General features: G+C 40.6%; 1 protein-coding gene across 2 annotated transcripts in view; it reads right to left on the bottom strand.

The window, feature by feature from the left end:
• LOC143035148 (endoplasmic reticulum mannosyl-oligosaccharide 1,2-alpha-mannosidase-like) overlaps positions 1–14,120 on the bottom strand; it is a 65,976-nt gene that overhangs the window by 26,749 nt on the left and 25,107 nt on the right. The window contains exons 1-3 of one of the 2 annotated variants that reach the window (XM_076201775.1): positions 6,487–6,555; positions 2,935–3,057; positions 1,668–1,927 (exon numbers count right to left, since the gene is read on the bottom strand). In XM_076201775.1, the coding sequence (XP_076057890.1) occupies positions 1,668–1,927; positions 2,935–3,015 (341 nt within the window). In that variant the 5' untranslated portion in view covers positions 3,016–3,057; positions 6,487–6,555. Of the gene's footprint in view, positions 1–1,667; positions 1,928–2,934; positions 3,058–6,486; positions 6,556–14,120 lie in introns of those variants that run through there. The other variant, XM_076201774.1, reaches the window with a different exon arrangement.

Raw genomic sequence — 14,120 nt, 5'->3', positions numbered from 1 at the left:
GAAGAGAGAAGGAGTTTGAATGTGTTTGAGATGAAATGTCTGAGAAGTATGATAGGGGTTACTAGGCTAGATAGAGTGAGAAATGAGGAGGTGAGGAGGAGAACAGGGGTGGAAAGGGAACTGGGAGATAGGGTTGATGAAAGAGTATTAGGATGGTTTGGACACATGGAAAGAATGAGTGAAGAAATATTAGTAAAAGAAGTGTGGAAGGCAGAGGTGGAAGGAGTGAATATGAGGGGGTGTCCTAGGATGAGATGGATGGATGGGGTGAAAGGGGCATTACAAAAGAGAGTAATGTCTGTGGAGGAAGGACGGGAGACGACAGAAGAAAGGGGTGAATGGAGAGGGGTTGTGCATACATGATGCTGTGATGCATGAGGGGGAGTGGGTGGGGGATGGGGGGTGAGGAAGTATGTATGAAAAAAAAAAAAAAAAAAAAAAAAAAAATTACGCAGCCCGAAGGGATTTCTCCCCGTCTTCACCTTTTCTGCATAAGGGGACGGAGAGGGGGGATCGCCGAATTTATGAAGCGGCCTTGCTGTGGATTGTGGATGTGCTGTGTCTTGTGACACTGCTTCTGACCCAGGGCAGTGGACAGGATGCAGGGATGACTTGTCATCCAGGAGGTGCCAAGATAAGAGGGAGGGAGGAGAGTGGAGGGGAGTGGAATATATAGGAAATGGAATGGGTGGGAGTGGTTTCTATGCCTTTTTCTTTTTGGCTACCCCCCCATGTAGGGGGAAGAAGCCTTTGGTATATGTATGATGTATGTATGGTTATACAATCTGGAGGCCACTGTCCTTTTTAGGTGCTGAAGTTAGGGTATTGTTTAATTAAGGATGATTCTATTATTTTTCTTCTAAAATTACAGTGCAATTTGTAAACAATGGCTGCAATGTCCCAGACCATGCAATGGTCCTTCGTGCTGGTGTGAAGGAAAACTGCAGGATTTTCTTGGCTGTATCTGATAGAGTTTCTATGTTATTTCATTCTAGTAGAAAGATCTCTACCTGTCTGTCCTCAACTGACCTTTTCACAATCTCTGCACAGTACCTTGTACAAGCCAGGGCTATTATCCGCTTCTGTTCAGTGGTGAACATTTACTACCCATTTGAAAAGACTATTGGGATAATTGAAAGTAACAGTGATTTGATCTTTGGAAAGTAGTTTAGTAACTGAATGGATAGAAAAGTTGTAAGGTAATTTGATATTTTTGTATTCCAACCGAACTGGGAAACTGTTTTGGAAGTATTGTAATAGTTACTTTTGGCTTTGCTTAAGGCTTTTGGTTTTTGTCTCTTTTTTTGTATCATCTCACATCTGTATATATTCTTTGTGCTCAAGCCTTCCTCTGTACTTATCCTCTGAAGAGGACCACAGTTAGTGATCAAAATATAAGGATTACTTCACTTCTGAGTTTAATTTTCTCTGAAAGTGGGTTATAAATTTGAATTTTACTTACGTGCTACCACATCACATTACTCCAAGAAGGTTCTGAGTTCCATTCCTGGACACTACCAGCTTTCAAAATCATTATCTCAACCACAAATGTGGCAGAGTGAGGATCCACCAATGTAAATGCAATTAGGAAAATATTCTGACTGGTAATGTATATGGGATGGGAGTACATAATTTGAGAAAACTTAGATACATATACACCCTCTTACCTATTATCTATTTGAACTTTCTTTATTTGGTTCACTTCCTCATCCTTCAAAGCAGACATCCCTCCTCCTCTTCCCTCTTCTTCTCCTCCTCCTTCTTCTCCTGCTGCTGGTGCTACTGGTGCTACTGCTTCTCCTCCCCCTCCTCCTCCTTCTCCCCCTCCTCCTCCTCCTCCTTCATCGCCATTCCCAATTCCTCCTGCCGCTGGGGGTTCTTCTACAACTCCTCCCACTTTTTCATTTGATTTTTCACTATGAGGAACCTGAAAGAGAATAAAAGGACTTTAATACCCAGTAATGTACCATAAATTGCTTATACTCATCAAAAGACAATAATCAGTCTTAGACAATAAATGAAGGCAATGGCATAGAATGTCACTCTTCTATAAGAGGTGGAGACATCCATCTTCCAGCAACAAAGCTTCTATCTTTCCTTGCCTAAACTTGGGGGTGCACCTCTTGGGTAAATTATGAGATCTGTGGTTCTGGCTAGCGGCTGTCACTGGCTTTATAGATGCTACTGGGTTCCTAAATGGGGGACCCTCAATAATAATAATGACAACTGTTGCCTCAAGTTTCATAGACTAGAAACTGAAGCCCTAAAGTGGCTGACGATGGTCCTCAAGTTCTCTCATTGATCTCCCAAAAAATATGTTGGATTGTTGTCCGTGTTGTTCTGTGTGAAACTGATTTTGTTTCACCAGTTTACAGTAATAGGAGAGGAAGAGCAGTTACTGGCTGTCAGTTCTCTTTTATGTGGGGGGAAAAAAAATGTAAAGATGATAGAAAGAGATTTTAGGCCTGATTCTGAAGACAGGAGGCAAGGAGATGATTTTCTTTGACATCCATCTTGCAGGATAACCACTTGCAGATACCCAATATTGATCCCATCCAGGAAACCTTTAGCTACAGCCAAAGCCATAATGTATACACAGTTTACCAAGATAAGTTGCAAATGCTAATCAATGAAAAGAAATTTTGTAGTTACATGAAAACCACATCTGATAAAGTCTTGTCAGCATAATATCTAGCACTAAACATTGAATGAGGATTCAGAACATAAGGCAGAGAGAGAGATGGAGAAAGAAAGAAAGAGAGAGAGAGAGAGAGGTAGGGAGAGAGAGAGAGAGAGAGAGAGAGAGAGAGAGAGAGAGAGAGAGAGAGAGAGAGAGAGAGAGAGAGAGAGAGAGAGAGAGAGAGAGAAACATATATATATATATATACATATGGAGGGGGGTACTCCTGTCTATGGGTCTAAAAGGTGTCTTACTGGTAAAGTGGCAGAGACGGTGCTGTGAATAGGATTGGCGTAGAAATAGACAAGTGCTACAATGATGGCGAGGCCCACCATGGAGAGGATACCCCGCTGCAGGCGTGACAGCTGGTTCCAACGCTGTAAAACAAAGATGACAAGATTAAAGAACACTGTTATGAAACAGATATGTCTGTGTGCTTATTTACTTAATTATGATATACAGAAAAGGAGCTCTAGTTGTTGGGTCCCATTTCTTTTCCTCTATCACATCTGGTTTTAAATTAATTTGTGGTTTTAGCTTGTGTGTTTATGTATTTACCAAATACAGTAGTACAGTAAAAGAGCTACACTTGTGGGATCTTACCTCTTTTTCTTCACTTGCCTCTTTTTGACTTAGCTTACAGTTTAAGTTGGTTTACATCATCCAAGCAATTCCAGGAGTAGATGAACATGTATGGAAAACTGCTTCAGTTTGTTCCAATATCCTTGCAATGCTCTCTAACAGAAATCTTCTGTCAGTTTTATCTATTTCCTTTAATAACTTGAACACTAATAACCTAGTTTTCTTCTTTCTTTTAGTGATGGCAAGTCCATTGGGTTTAATCTCTCTTTGTATGTTTATCTACAAGGCTGGGAACCAACTAGGTTGCTGCTCTCTGTATACTCTCAGTCTTGTTTATGCCATTTACTTTGTGCTGAGACCACATTAATTAATCAATTAAACCTTTCTCTTGCAGAAGACCAGCTCCCAGGTAAGTGGCAACAGCTACCAGATTGGCCCACGAGTCACTCAAAGAAAATATATTCAACTGTTATCTGGATAATGCCAGGGTCTGAACTTTTCAAAAGGCCAACAGCTGGGTTAGCGAATGCCAAAATTACTGAGTATTCAGGTACATATAAGGGTTATGCCAGCAATGATGGTACATACAGTTGTTGACAAAGGCAGGGCATCTTACCTTCCAACCTTTAACTTTAGTATTACATGCTTGTTTCTCAAATACTAAGCATCAATTCAATTCAATCTATGTAAATGACCTCACTGCAATTTGAATCATTGGGGCTATGATCTCACTGCAATTTGAATCAAGGGGCTATGATGTTCCTTCTCGTCATTACAGACTTTAAAATGATCAAACTGATATTGACCTGTAGCTTCCCAACACTATCTCAGCTGCCAAGCATTTACATATACTTTTTCACTGAATCCAGGTATATCACAGACAATACTAAACCCATTTTGACAGTTTGCAAAATGACCAACCCTACTGGAATTTGAACTAAAGGCTACAACAACACTGTACAGAACCATCCCAATGTCATTTTAACCTGCCAAGGATGTGCTTATATGTCAGCCTTTCTTAACATTTTCCAACCCTAGCACACCTGTAGTCAGGTCTAGGCAGTCTAGCACCCCCTAACTCTGGCTCACAAGGAGACTTTTGGAGGAGAAATACATTTCACCTTAAAAAAATAATATGATTGGTGCATAGTTAACATCTGCAAGAACAAAATAAGTGAATATACTGGATCTCGGGAACATGTCAGTTTCATACAGATTTCAATGCCACACAAACTCTTACCAAACTGGTGTAGGATCGAACAAGCAACATCATTTCATTCACGTGTAAAAACATGATGCAGCATTGGAGAGATACTTTCCAATGGACTTGGCAGTGCACTAAAATTCCTTTTATCCGATATTGGTGGGACATACCCTAGATCGGATGTTTGGAAAAGTCAGATGTTTGGACAATTTTAGTTACGTTGGTACAATAATGCATAATAAACACAGCAGAGTTGAGGAAGAAATAACCACCATAGGCCAAACGTAAACAAACACTGAACTGCCCGCGAAAATAACAGACGACCTGAACTACACGAATCGGTAGTGGCGATAGCAATAACTAAACAATCACTCGATAGTCGGATGTTTGGACAAATTCAACTTGTATCCTACTTGGGACACTGAAGAAAAAAGTAGGATGTTGGACTAGTCGGATGTTCGAAGGTCGGATAAAAGGAGTTTTGTTGTATAAATATAACTTGAAGATAATCCAAAACTCAAAGATGCAGGGGCCGTATTGTACAATAAGACTACTACTGAACAACTAACTATACCATATAACAGCACAACTACCAGCAGCGGAGCGCGGGCCCTGTTCCACGTCTCACGTTACACACGTACCCGTACCGAGCGTGTAACAAAGCTGATCGCACCTTGTTAGGAAGTGATATTTACCGCCATGTAATCAGCACTTCCCAGCACCCCCTATAATGTATTTCATCACCCCAGGTTAAGAAACGTTGATTATAGACGAATCTAGCTAATCACAAAGGTTAGGAAAATGAAGATGCCACGAATAAAGTGTGGAGACGGTGGTAGTGCCTCAGCTGAGGAAGATGAGTGCTACAATTGGTTAGGCCACATGTACAGGGTGGGAGAGGAGGGCGGACGGCGGAGAGGGCGTTGGAAATGGATACTTAAAAATGTCATAAATGTGTCGGCGACGACAGAATATATACTTGACAACATTCAATTATCCCTAAAGTTTCTACTGTCTTAACCGTCATAAAAAAGGCCAATTCCATTCTGCTGTTGAAACTGGTCTTCTGCGGGCCGCAGATTAATTCATAAGAATTTACTACTTTAATCCCTTCCACACCACTTTCATAAGTTTCTCGCGTGTCATATTTTGAATGATAATCAGTATTACCAGTAATTACCATTTACCAGTCTCTTAATGCTTTGCCTGCAACCTTGATTAATTTTCGGTCTTATCAGGCCATGAGGTAAATACCATGTTTGCAAGTGTTAATATTATGAAATTAGCTAACCGATTTGTTTTCAATGCGAGTTCCGCGTCATATTTAAGTAATCAAAGCCTTACAGATATCACTTCTGAGGGCGAAGACCCTAGTTTCCTTCGTGTATGCATTATTCTGGGCTACATGTTGACCATGCCAAATTTGGCAAAGATCCATTCAGAAATGGAAGTGTTGCCTGAATACCAAATTCAATATTTCCTTAAATTATCCCTGATCCCGGGCTTGGGTTTTCTTTATCCATGCATTATTCCGGTGTGCACGTGGACAGCCATGCCATATTTGGAGAAAGTCCGTTGATCCCGGCAACATCTCCTGAGCAAGCGGTAATCGGTGGCAAGGTCGACAGCGAATTCACCATTGTCATTTCGTTTCGCAACATCAACCGATTACATGGATATTGTGAGGGTATACATAACAGTGCGGTGTAACATGGATACGTTAAAGGACCTCACGAAAGTGTTTGCATTCCGTGTGGTGCATATCAATGCATTGACTGTTCTTAACAAGAACACCGAGTGATATCGATTGCACATATAGGCGCATCTTTCAATTCTCCACTAAAATTGAGCATTTTGAAAAAAAAAATGTAATTAGCAGTTGACGATTCTTTCATGTACATGATAAATCTAGAAACGTCATCAAATAACGTTTCTTTTGATAATTTTGAGATTGCTGCTCTGGATCTTAATGGATGGTGACAATGTTACACGTTGCATCGCGTACGGAGGGAATTCGTACCTTTCGTCAGTTTTCCTTCGCTGGGAGGTTAAGTGGAGAGCGGGAAGTGAGGGGGGCTTCCATGGTCGTTAATGGTTCCTTGTTGATCCTACCTAGAGGTGAGTTGTTGCTATTACTATATAAGGCCGAGACGCCGTTCTCGTTTAGACAAGTGTTTACATTTAACGTGTCTGAAGGGGCTCAGAGTAAGAAGAGAATTTATTCTTCTGGACAAGGACGACGCAACCCGAAGAGGTTTTCGTACGTGCTCCGTTAAAAAAAATAATAGTGATAATAAATAAATTAAATAATGTATACATAAACAAATAAAATATAATAATAATAATAATAATAATAATAATAATAATAATAATAGAAACAATAATAATAACAGTAATAATAGTAATAATAATAGTATAATAGTACCGTAATAACATTAATAATAGTAATAATAATAATAATAATAATAATAATAATGAGTGACTGTGGAGGACTGTTACCCGTACGAAGCTGTGGAGGTAAAGAAGCTGTGGCTGTCGAGGACTGCTGAAGAAGAAACGACGCCTTACTGCCTTGTCTTAAATCCCAGCTAAGACCGAGTAGTGTAGCATGTGATGACTCTTTACCATTGATGTACTGAGACGGGAGAAGCGTTTAATGGATTCTCATGTGTTTGTAGTAGGTGTATATTTTGGCTCGACCTTTGCTGTGTGTGTGTGTGTGTGTGTGTGTGTGTGTGTGTGTGTGTATGATTCACCACGGTCTTGGGCCACGTGTTGGACTCGTGATCGACAGCTATTACTCTCCCGGATAGGAGCTCAGAACTCATCTATGGATAATGCTATGATCTTACACACACGCATTTCCTTACCACCAGAGTTGGAGTACCTGCTCACACTGCAGCAATACTCAAATGTTCGGGCCTGGGCAGGACTCGATCTCGGATCTCGGATCGAGAACGGTACCATTGTACTGCCGGGCCATGTGTGTATATGTGAATATTTAGTCGTCATCAAGGACTTCCAAACTTTTGGCAGTGGGACGGGACGACAGCGCCGACGGCAACGAACGAAGACAAAGGACTTCAGCGGATCTGACGAAAGCCTTAGCAACAAACGCAAACGAAACGAGAGACAATAAGATTAAACGAACGCGCCCAAGCACGCACTCAGCAAGACGACGCCAGGATCTCATCGGTGCCGCAGATGACGACGAGCTGCGTTGCTGGCGACGTTCGTGACACACTGCCGGGGAAGTGTGCAACGTCACTGAGGTCCACGCCTCCTCCTCCTCCTCCTCCTCTTGGAGAATGTGGAGAGCCCACCCCCGGAGGGTCATTAAATGAGGAGGAGGAAGAAGAAGAGGATCACGAAGAGGAGGAGAAGGCGGAGGAGGAGGAGGGGAGGAGCAGGAGAAATATAAGAATGGAGAAGCCTGCAAGATACCATAACGCCTACACTAGGCAATTCCTTGTCTCTTACCACATGCCAAGTCTATCCAAAAAGTTATCTAATTTTCTCTTAAGCCAACCCATTGTTTCAGCGCTCACTATTACATGGTCACTAAGTCTATTCTACTCGTTAACCACTCTGCTTGTAAACCAGGTCTTTCCCATTTACTTCTTAAACCTAAATTTATCCAATTTAGATACATTACTAAGAGAGAGAACGAAGGGCAGGAAAAATGGCCGGGAAATGCAACTAAATTTAGATTAAAGATGAACAGAATTGTTAAGCATGGCTCTCCATTATCCTAATCGTGATTATTTGTTAATATATTACACGGATTAGATATTGCAGAATCACTGTGCTACCTGGCCTCGTTCTATTTTGTTTACTGTGACACGGGGATTGACATATCAGGCTTTTCCAGCATATTCAAATTATATTGATATAACATTGTTTTGATACACACCAGCAATGGCCTGTTTATAAAACTGAATCGCTGAGGATGTTTAGACAACACGTACGGTAAGCAAATCCTACAGGGGAAAAGGAATTTTCACTGTTCAGTGAAAACTTCCGTCTTCAATGTAATTCAAAACACATGATGATGGTGGTGGTCATGATGAGGAGAATGATGATGATGATGATGATTATGGCGGTGGTGATGGCGTGAAGATTAATAATGATGATGCTGGTCGTGGTAATGACGACTACCATTGATGATGATGATGATGATGATGGTGATTATGATAGCTACAGCAATTTTTTGTCTCGAGTTCACCTGATTACAAACCCGCAACCCCATAGCGCCCAGCAACGGTCACCTGACCCTCCCATGGAAACGTTATGTGTTGTATTAGTGTGAGGTGGTGTCACCGGCTGAAAGTAGCAGACGGGTAGCAGTCGCCGGTTGTCAACTCTCCTTATATGATATTGAGCTCGTTCCGAAACCGTGTGTGTGTGGGTGGGGGGGGGAGGATTTTTCTCTCTGATGTCCGTCTCACAGGACCACCACTTGCAGGAACCCATCATTAACCCCGAGGGAAATATATATATATATATATATATATATATATATATATATATATATATATATATATATATATATATATATATATATATATCAACCACAATGTACTTTAATTCTAAGCCATATGGGCGCATGCGCTTAGCTTATATCTCTCTTGATGGTGTATTGGTTTAAGTCACTCGGCACTGGTAACGTTCTCGCCGCAAAGATTCGAGTCCTCGGGCGTACCACGTTACAATTTCTGCATGCGCCTATATGGCTTAGAATTTTAGAATTAAAGTGCATTGTGGTTGATAAAAATGTATCTCTAATCACTTGGACCCATTCAGTGCTGTACATATATATATATTATATATATATATATATATATATATATATATATATATATTATATATATATACATACATGTATATATACATATATATATATATATATATATATATAAACATACATAGACCAAGGGTTTTCTTCCCCCTCACAAGGGAGGTAGCCAAAAAACAAAGGCACAGAAACCCCTTCCACCCATTCCATCCCCTACACACTCCACTCCCCTCCACCCTCTTATCTTGGCACCTCACCTTAGTTACAAAAAGAATCAACATCGTGTAGCACCCTTTCCAACATACATGTCTAAATATCACCCCCTCCCCTCCTTTTACGATGTCCAACTCAAAATGAGAATTATGAGAAATTGAACCTGATTTAATCTGTGACGTTCACAAGTGTCCTATTCTGTGGATTACATAATCTGTTAGAATTAAATTTTGTTGAAAGGTCAATATTGCAAATTTAGTGGTCTCAATTTCCCCCCCACTAAATCCCTAACCACACACACACCCACACCCATACACACTCTCCAAATTAACATGCGAACAAAGATTGTCTAAATTGGAACTACCAACTCTGGGACAAAGAAGAGAAAGATGAGATCTACTATTTACAGAATCATGAAAGGAATGGAAATCCTAGATAGAGATTATTTATTAAAATGGGACAACGGAAAAACAAGAGGACATGAAAAGAAACTCAAAAAGGATAATTATAGAAGAGATCTGAAAAAGAATAGTTTCTCACACAGAGTGGTAGATGCCTGGAACAAATTGGATGAGGCAACAGTGTGTGCAAAAACTATACAAACATTTAAGTGCAAAATAGATGCTGAAAGATACAAAGACGGGTCACTACGAGCATAGCTCCCTTCCCGTATAATAGAACTTGGTAAATACACACACACATTTTGCGATACCCGACAAAAAATCTGGGCGTCCATGAACACCTGCTGGATGAAGAAACCGATAAAAGCAGTTCCAACACACGTGTGTTCATGTTTGCATATCCGTGTCATGTTCTATCTGACTAAACGAACTATTACTAATAATGACGGATCCTCGCTGGCCGAGCGGCTTAGAGCGTCGCTACTTGCAGCGGAGGTCGAGTAGGGCCAAGGGCATGGTTCATTTAATTCCACACTACCAAGTCCTCTGTGAGGGAAACCGTCCTAGCCTCCCGATTGGTGGTGTGTCATATTACTGAGTAAGTCTGCCTGACGTTTTTTCATAATGTAATTATACTATAATTATACAATATTCATTTCTCGGTACTGAGGGGGCAAACTCCCCCTAAATCGTACGAGAAGATGGAATTATTCACTATGAGGTTCTTCACAATTTCGGAATCGTTACGCTAATTCAACCTGACCTACTTTGAAACACTTTCAAAAAGTCATAACGGCACGTGAAATGTATGAACAACAACAACAACAACAACAACGTCAAGATGCCGGAAAAATAAAGAAATTAATTAATAAATAAAATCACAATTACGACACTTGATGTGCAATGGAAAGCCAACTACGTTATCACACAATCTGTCAATTTGTTTTAACATCCTTTCAGGACTGATCTTCAACATAAGTTTTTAAATATTTGGTTAGCGAGTCCTGCGAGCACCAATTTGCGTAATTCGAACCTGCTGTTTTTATCTCCACTCCTTGTCGCTGATAACGACACCCTTTATCACGACTGTAATAAACATTCTTGCAACTTATCAGTCCTTGTGGCGAGACAAAGACTTTCCCGCACGGAAATCACACCGAGAATTGACGACATCGGTTTATGTCGACTTTCGACTATTCATAATCGTTTATAACTTTTTTATACAATGACTTTATAATCGTTTCAGCCTTTGTGGACAAACAGGCGACGTGTATTTCCTCCTTCATACAGAAAGCAGTAATGGAACTTGGTAGACTCTTAACTCCTCTTGTCAGCGCCTCTTCCAAAATAAACACTGACATTCGTTTTCTCTTGTCTAGACTGTGACCTTTTGGATTATAACGCAGTTTCTGCTGAAGTTGTATTCTCTCTCTCTCTCTCTCTCTCTCTCTCTCTCTCACACACACACACGAAAAATAGTTACCCCAAATGCAAAGTGCGATTAGGTTTGATCATCACACGGCCCCGGCGTCATGCTCCATCTCCACCGAATTCACCGTCTCGTCAATCCCTTTACATATTTCAAAAGTCACTAAGTGCCCTAACAATGTCTCATCTTGGCAGCACACCTTTAGCCCAGACACCCGTGGGGGCCTGCCCTGCCTTGAAGGAGTTTTCTGTCTAGGATAGCTCATCAACATAAGTGCAAACTGAAATGCAGGCAACACAACACGGATTAAAGGTAGACTTCCTGTTGCTCAACTGAAGTGCAGTTTGAGCTTCCCTCTCACTTGAAATGCTGAGGTAGTACATCTAGAATCATTTCAAATGAGAAATTAAAAATGTACTTTACCTGAGCAACAGGATGTCTGCCTTTCATCTGTGCTGCGTTGCCACATACTATTCTCTCTTTTGGGAACTTCTTACAAAAAGGAGTAATGCAAGCAAGGTCATCATATTAAGACAGCCGAGCAAGACTCGTAGTAAATAATCTAAACTGGACAAACTTAGGTTCAAGAAGAAAATAGGCAAGAACTGGTTTACCAACTGAGTGGTTAATGAATGGAATGGACTTAAAGTGACCATATAGAGAGCGCTGAAACTATCGGTTGTTTTAAGAAAAGATTAGATAAATTTAAGGACAAAAATGACGGGTAGTAATGGACGTGGAACTGCCTAGTGTAGGCCCTATGGTCTCTTTCTGTCTCCTCCATTCTACCGACACGTAACCAACGCACTTCACACTCTATTCTCTCTGTTGGAAACTTCTAAAATTCTGAGAAAAATCTAACACCCGGGACGGATACCTGAAGCACTCTTTAGTCCTCTACTACCTTTTGAAAAGACGTGGTCGGTCATTCAAATTAATGAAAACTTCCGAATATGACATTCCGCTCAGTCTTTTTTTTTTATCATATTGTCTGTTTATCTTAAAAGTGTATTTTTCTTTGCGACCAGTATTTTTTTTATTTTAAATATTTCTTTTTGATAAAGCTTTTCAATACTTGCCATGTGTCAGACTTTTTCAGATGTATCATTCCACCAGGTGTATATGTGATTTTAAGTCTCTTATATGTAGGCACATCACACGTTTCATGTCCCATGCATATCAGAAACTCTCACGATAAAGTCCAGTACCCTTTCAAGGTCACCCTGTACACATTCTGTTCAATCACGACCTACCATCGCACATTCACAAATCGATACAACTCGGAGAAATCACAAACACAATCGACGTTCAGTCTGTCAGAGATGGAGATAGATAGACAGAGAATAAATAAATGGTCAGCGTCAATACAATGTCTCAGGTTTCCCCATCTTTCATCACAAATATCTTTTCACGACCGTCTGTGATAAGAAAAGTTTACTTTTAAGTAACAGCAACACATACAGTAAAAGCTCTGTACAAAGCAGAAACATTCTGTGTACGCAATCCACCATTCAGTTGGGTCCAAGAAGTTGATGGTTCCTTGCGCTGGATCCGTCAGGATTTCAGTCTTGAGCACATTTACAAATCCTACGAGGAAGCCTACGATTGCACTAAATCGTGTTCAACTCGCACAACGTACAATGATTATCGCCACCAGAGAACCAACTCGTCCTCTCTTTTCCGGTGAGGATCCACCTGACCACAACCACACTGGGCTTCGTTACTCGTCACCCTATCCAACAGTACAACATGCGTACGATGCGGTACATAAGGCCTATGAGCACACTAGCTGCTCACAGAACCCAATGTCTCTTTCAAACTTTCTTCGCTGAAGCTGACGTAAGCATTGGTGCTCTCGAAGCAAAGGCCAGTTCGGTGACGTCATCTGGATGACTGAATTCCAGCGTCATCATCATCATCAATTGGGGGCATCTGCCTGGGAGCTCGTTGCTCCACTCACACATCGGCGTCAGTCCCCTTCATGGTCTCTCCGAGGAAGCTCCCATGCAGGCACCCTTCTCACTCCAAACAACTCGACAGGTTCGACCAACATGCCCCAATGTTAGCCATGTGTATAAGCTTAACAATGGACTTCCCTGGAGAAGCATCCTAATGAGAGACCTTTTGGTCTTTAACAAGGCTGAACACAGAAAATGAAAAAAGTAAAACACACAAACTGAAAAAACAGACACAACTGACAAACCCTGGTGTATACTGCTTTGGTACTTCAAACAATCTTAAAATTGTTTAATGTCCCCTTGTCCCCACGGATTCTTTGGTAAAAATGTTTCCATATACTAATCTAAGTATAGTAAGTATCTAGTGTTAAAATATTTTCGATGCTATTGTAAATTGACTCTAGTTCTTTCTTTAAAAAAAGTCTTATGAAGTTCCTACGACTCTTCTTCATATCGGTATCAGTTTCGTAGCTCATCATGATCTACAAAGACTGCATCACTCCCCAAGGGGCAGGCGGGTCCTGCAGCGGATCAGAAAGACACATCAACCCCGACCAGTAATATATATATATATATATATATATATATATATATATGTGTGTGTGTGTGTGTGTGTGTGTGTTGACTATATTATGACAAATAAGACTGAAGGTGGAGGAAGCAGACGAGGAGTAATGGGAGAATATTAATGCTTTAACAGAACTAAAACAGGTATAATAGGTTTCTTCCTCTGAGCATTTCGTATATGCAGTAAAGAATTTCTATATCTTGAATTACAACATATCACAGAGATTTTCATCAAACTCAAATATCCAAAAGGTATCTTATGTAGATTGAAAAAGAAAGCCAAAGAAATAA

This window comes from Oratosquilla oratoria, chromosome 18 (genome assembly GCF_046742065.1).
Source record: "Oratosquilla oratoria isolate Oo_2021 chromosome 18, ASM4674206v1, whole genome shotgun sequence".
Lineage (NCBI taxonomy): Eukaryota > Metazoa > Arthropoda > Malacostraca > Stomatopoda > Squillidae > Oratosquilla > Oratosquilla oratoria.
The sequence above is the reverse complement of the archived record's forward strand: the minus strand, read 5'-3'. Positions and strand labels throughout refer to the sequence as shown.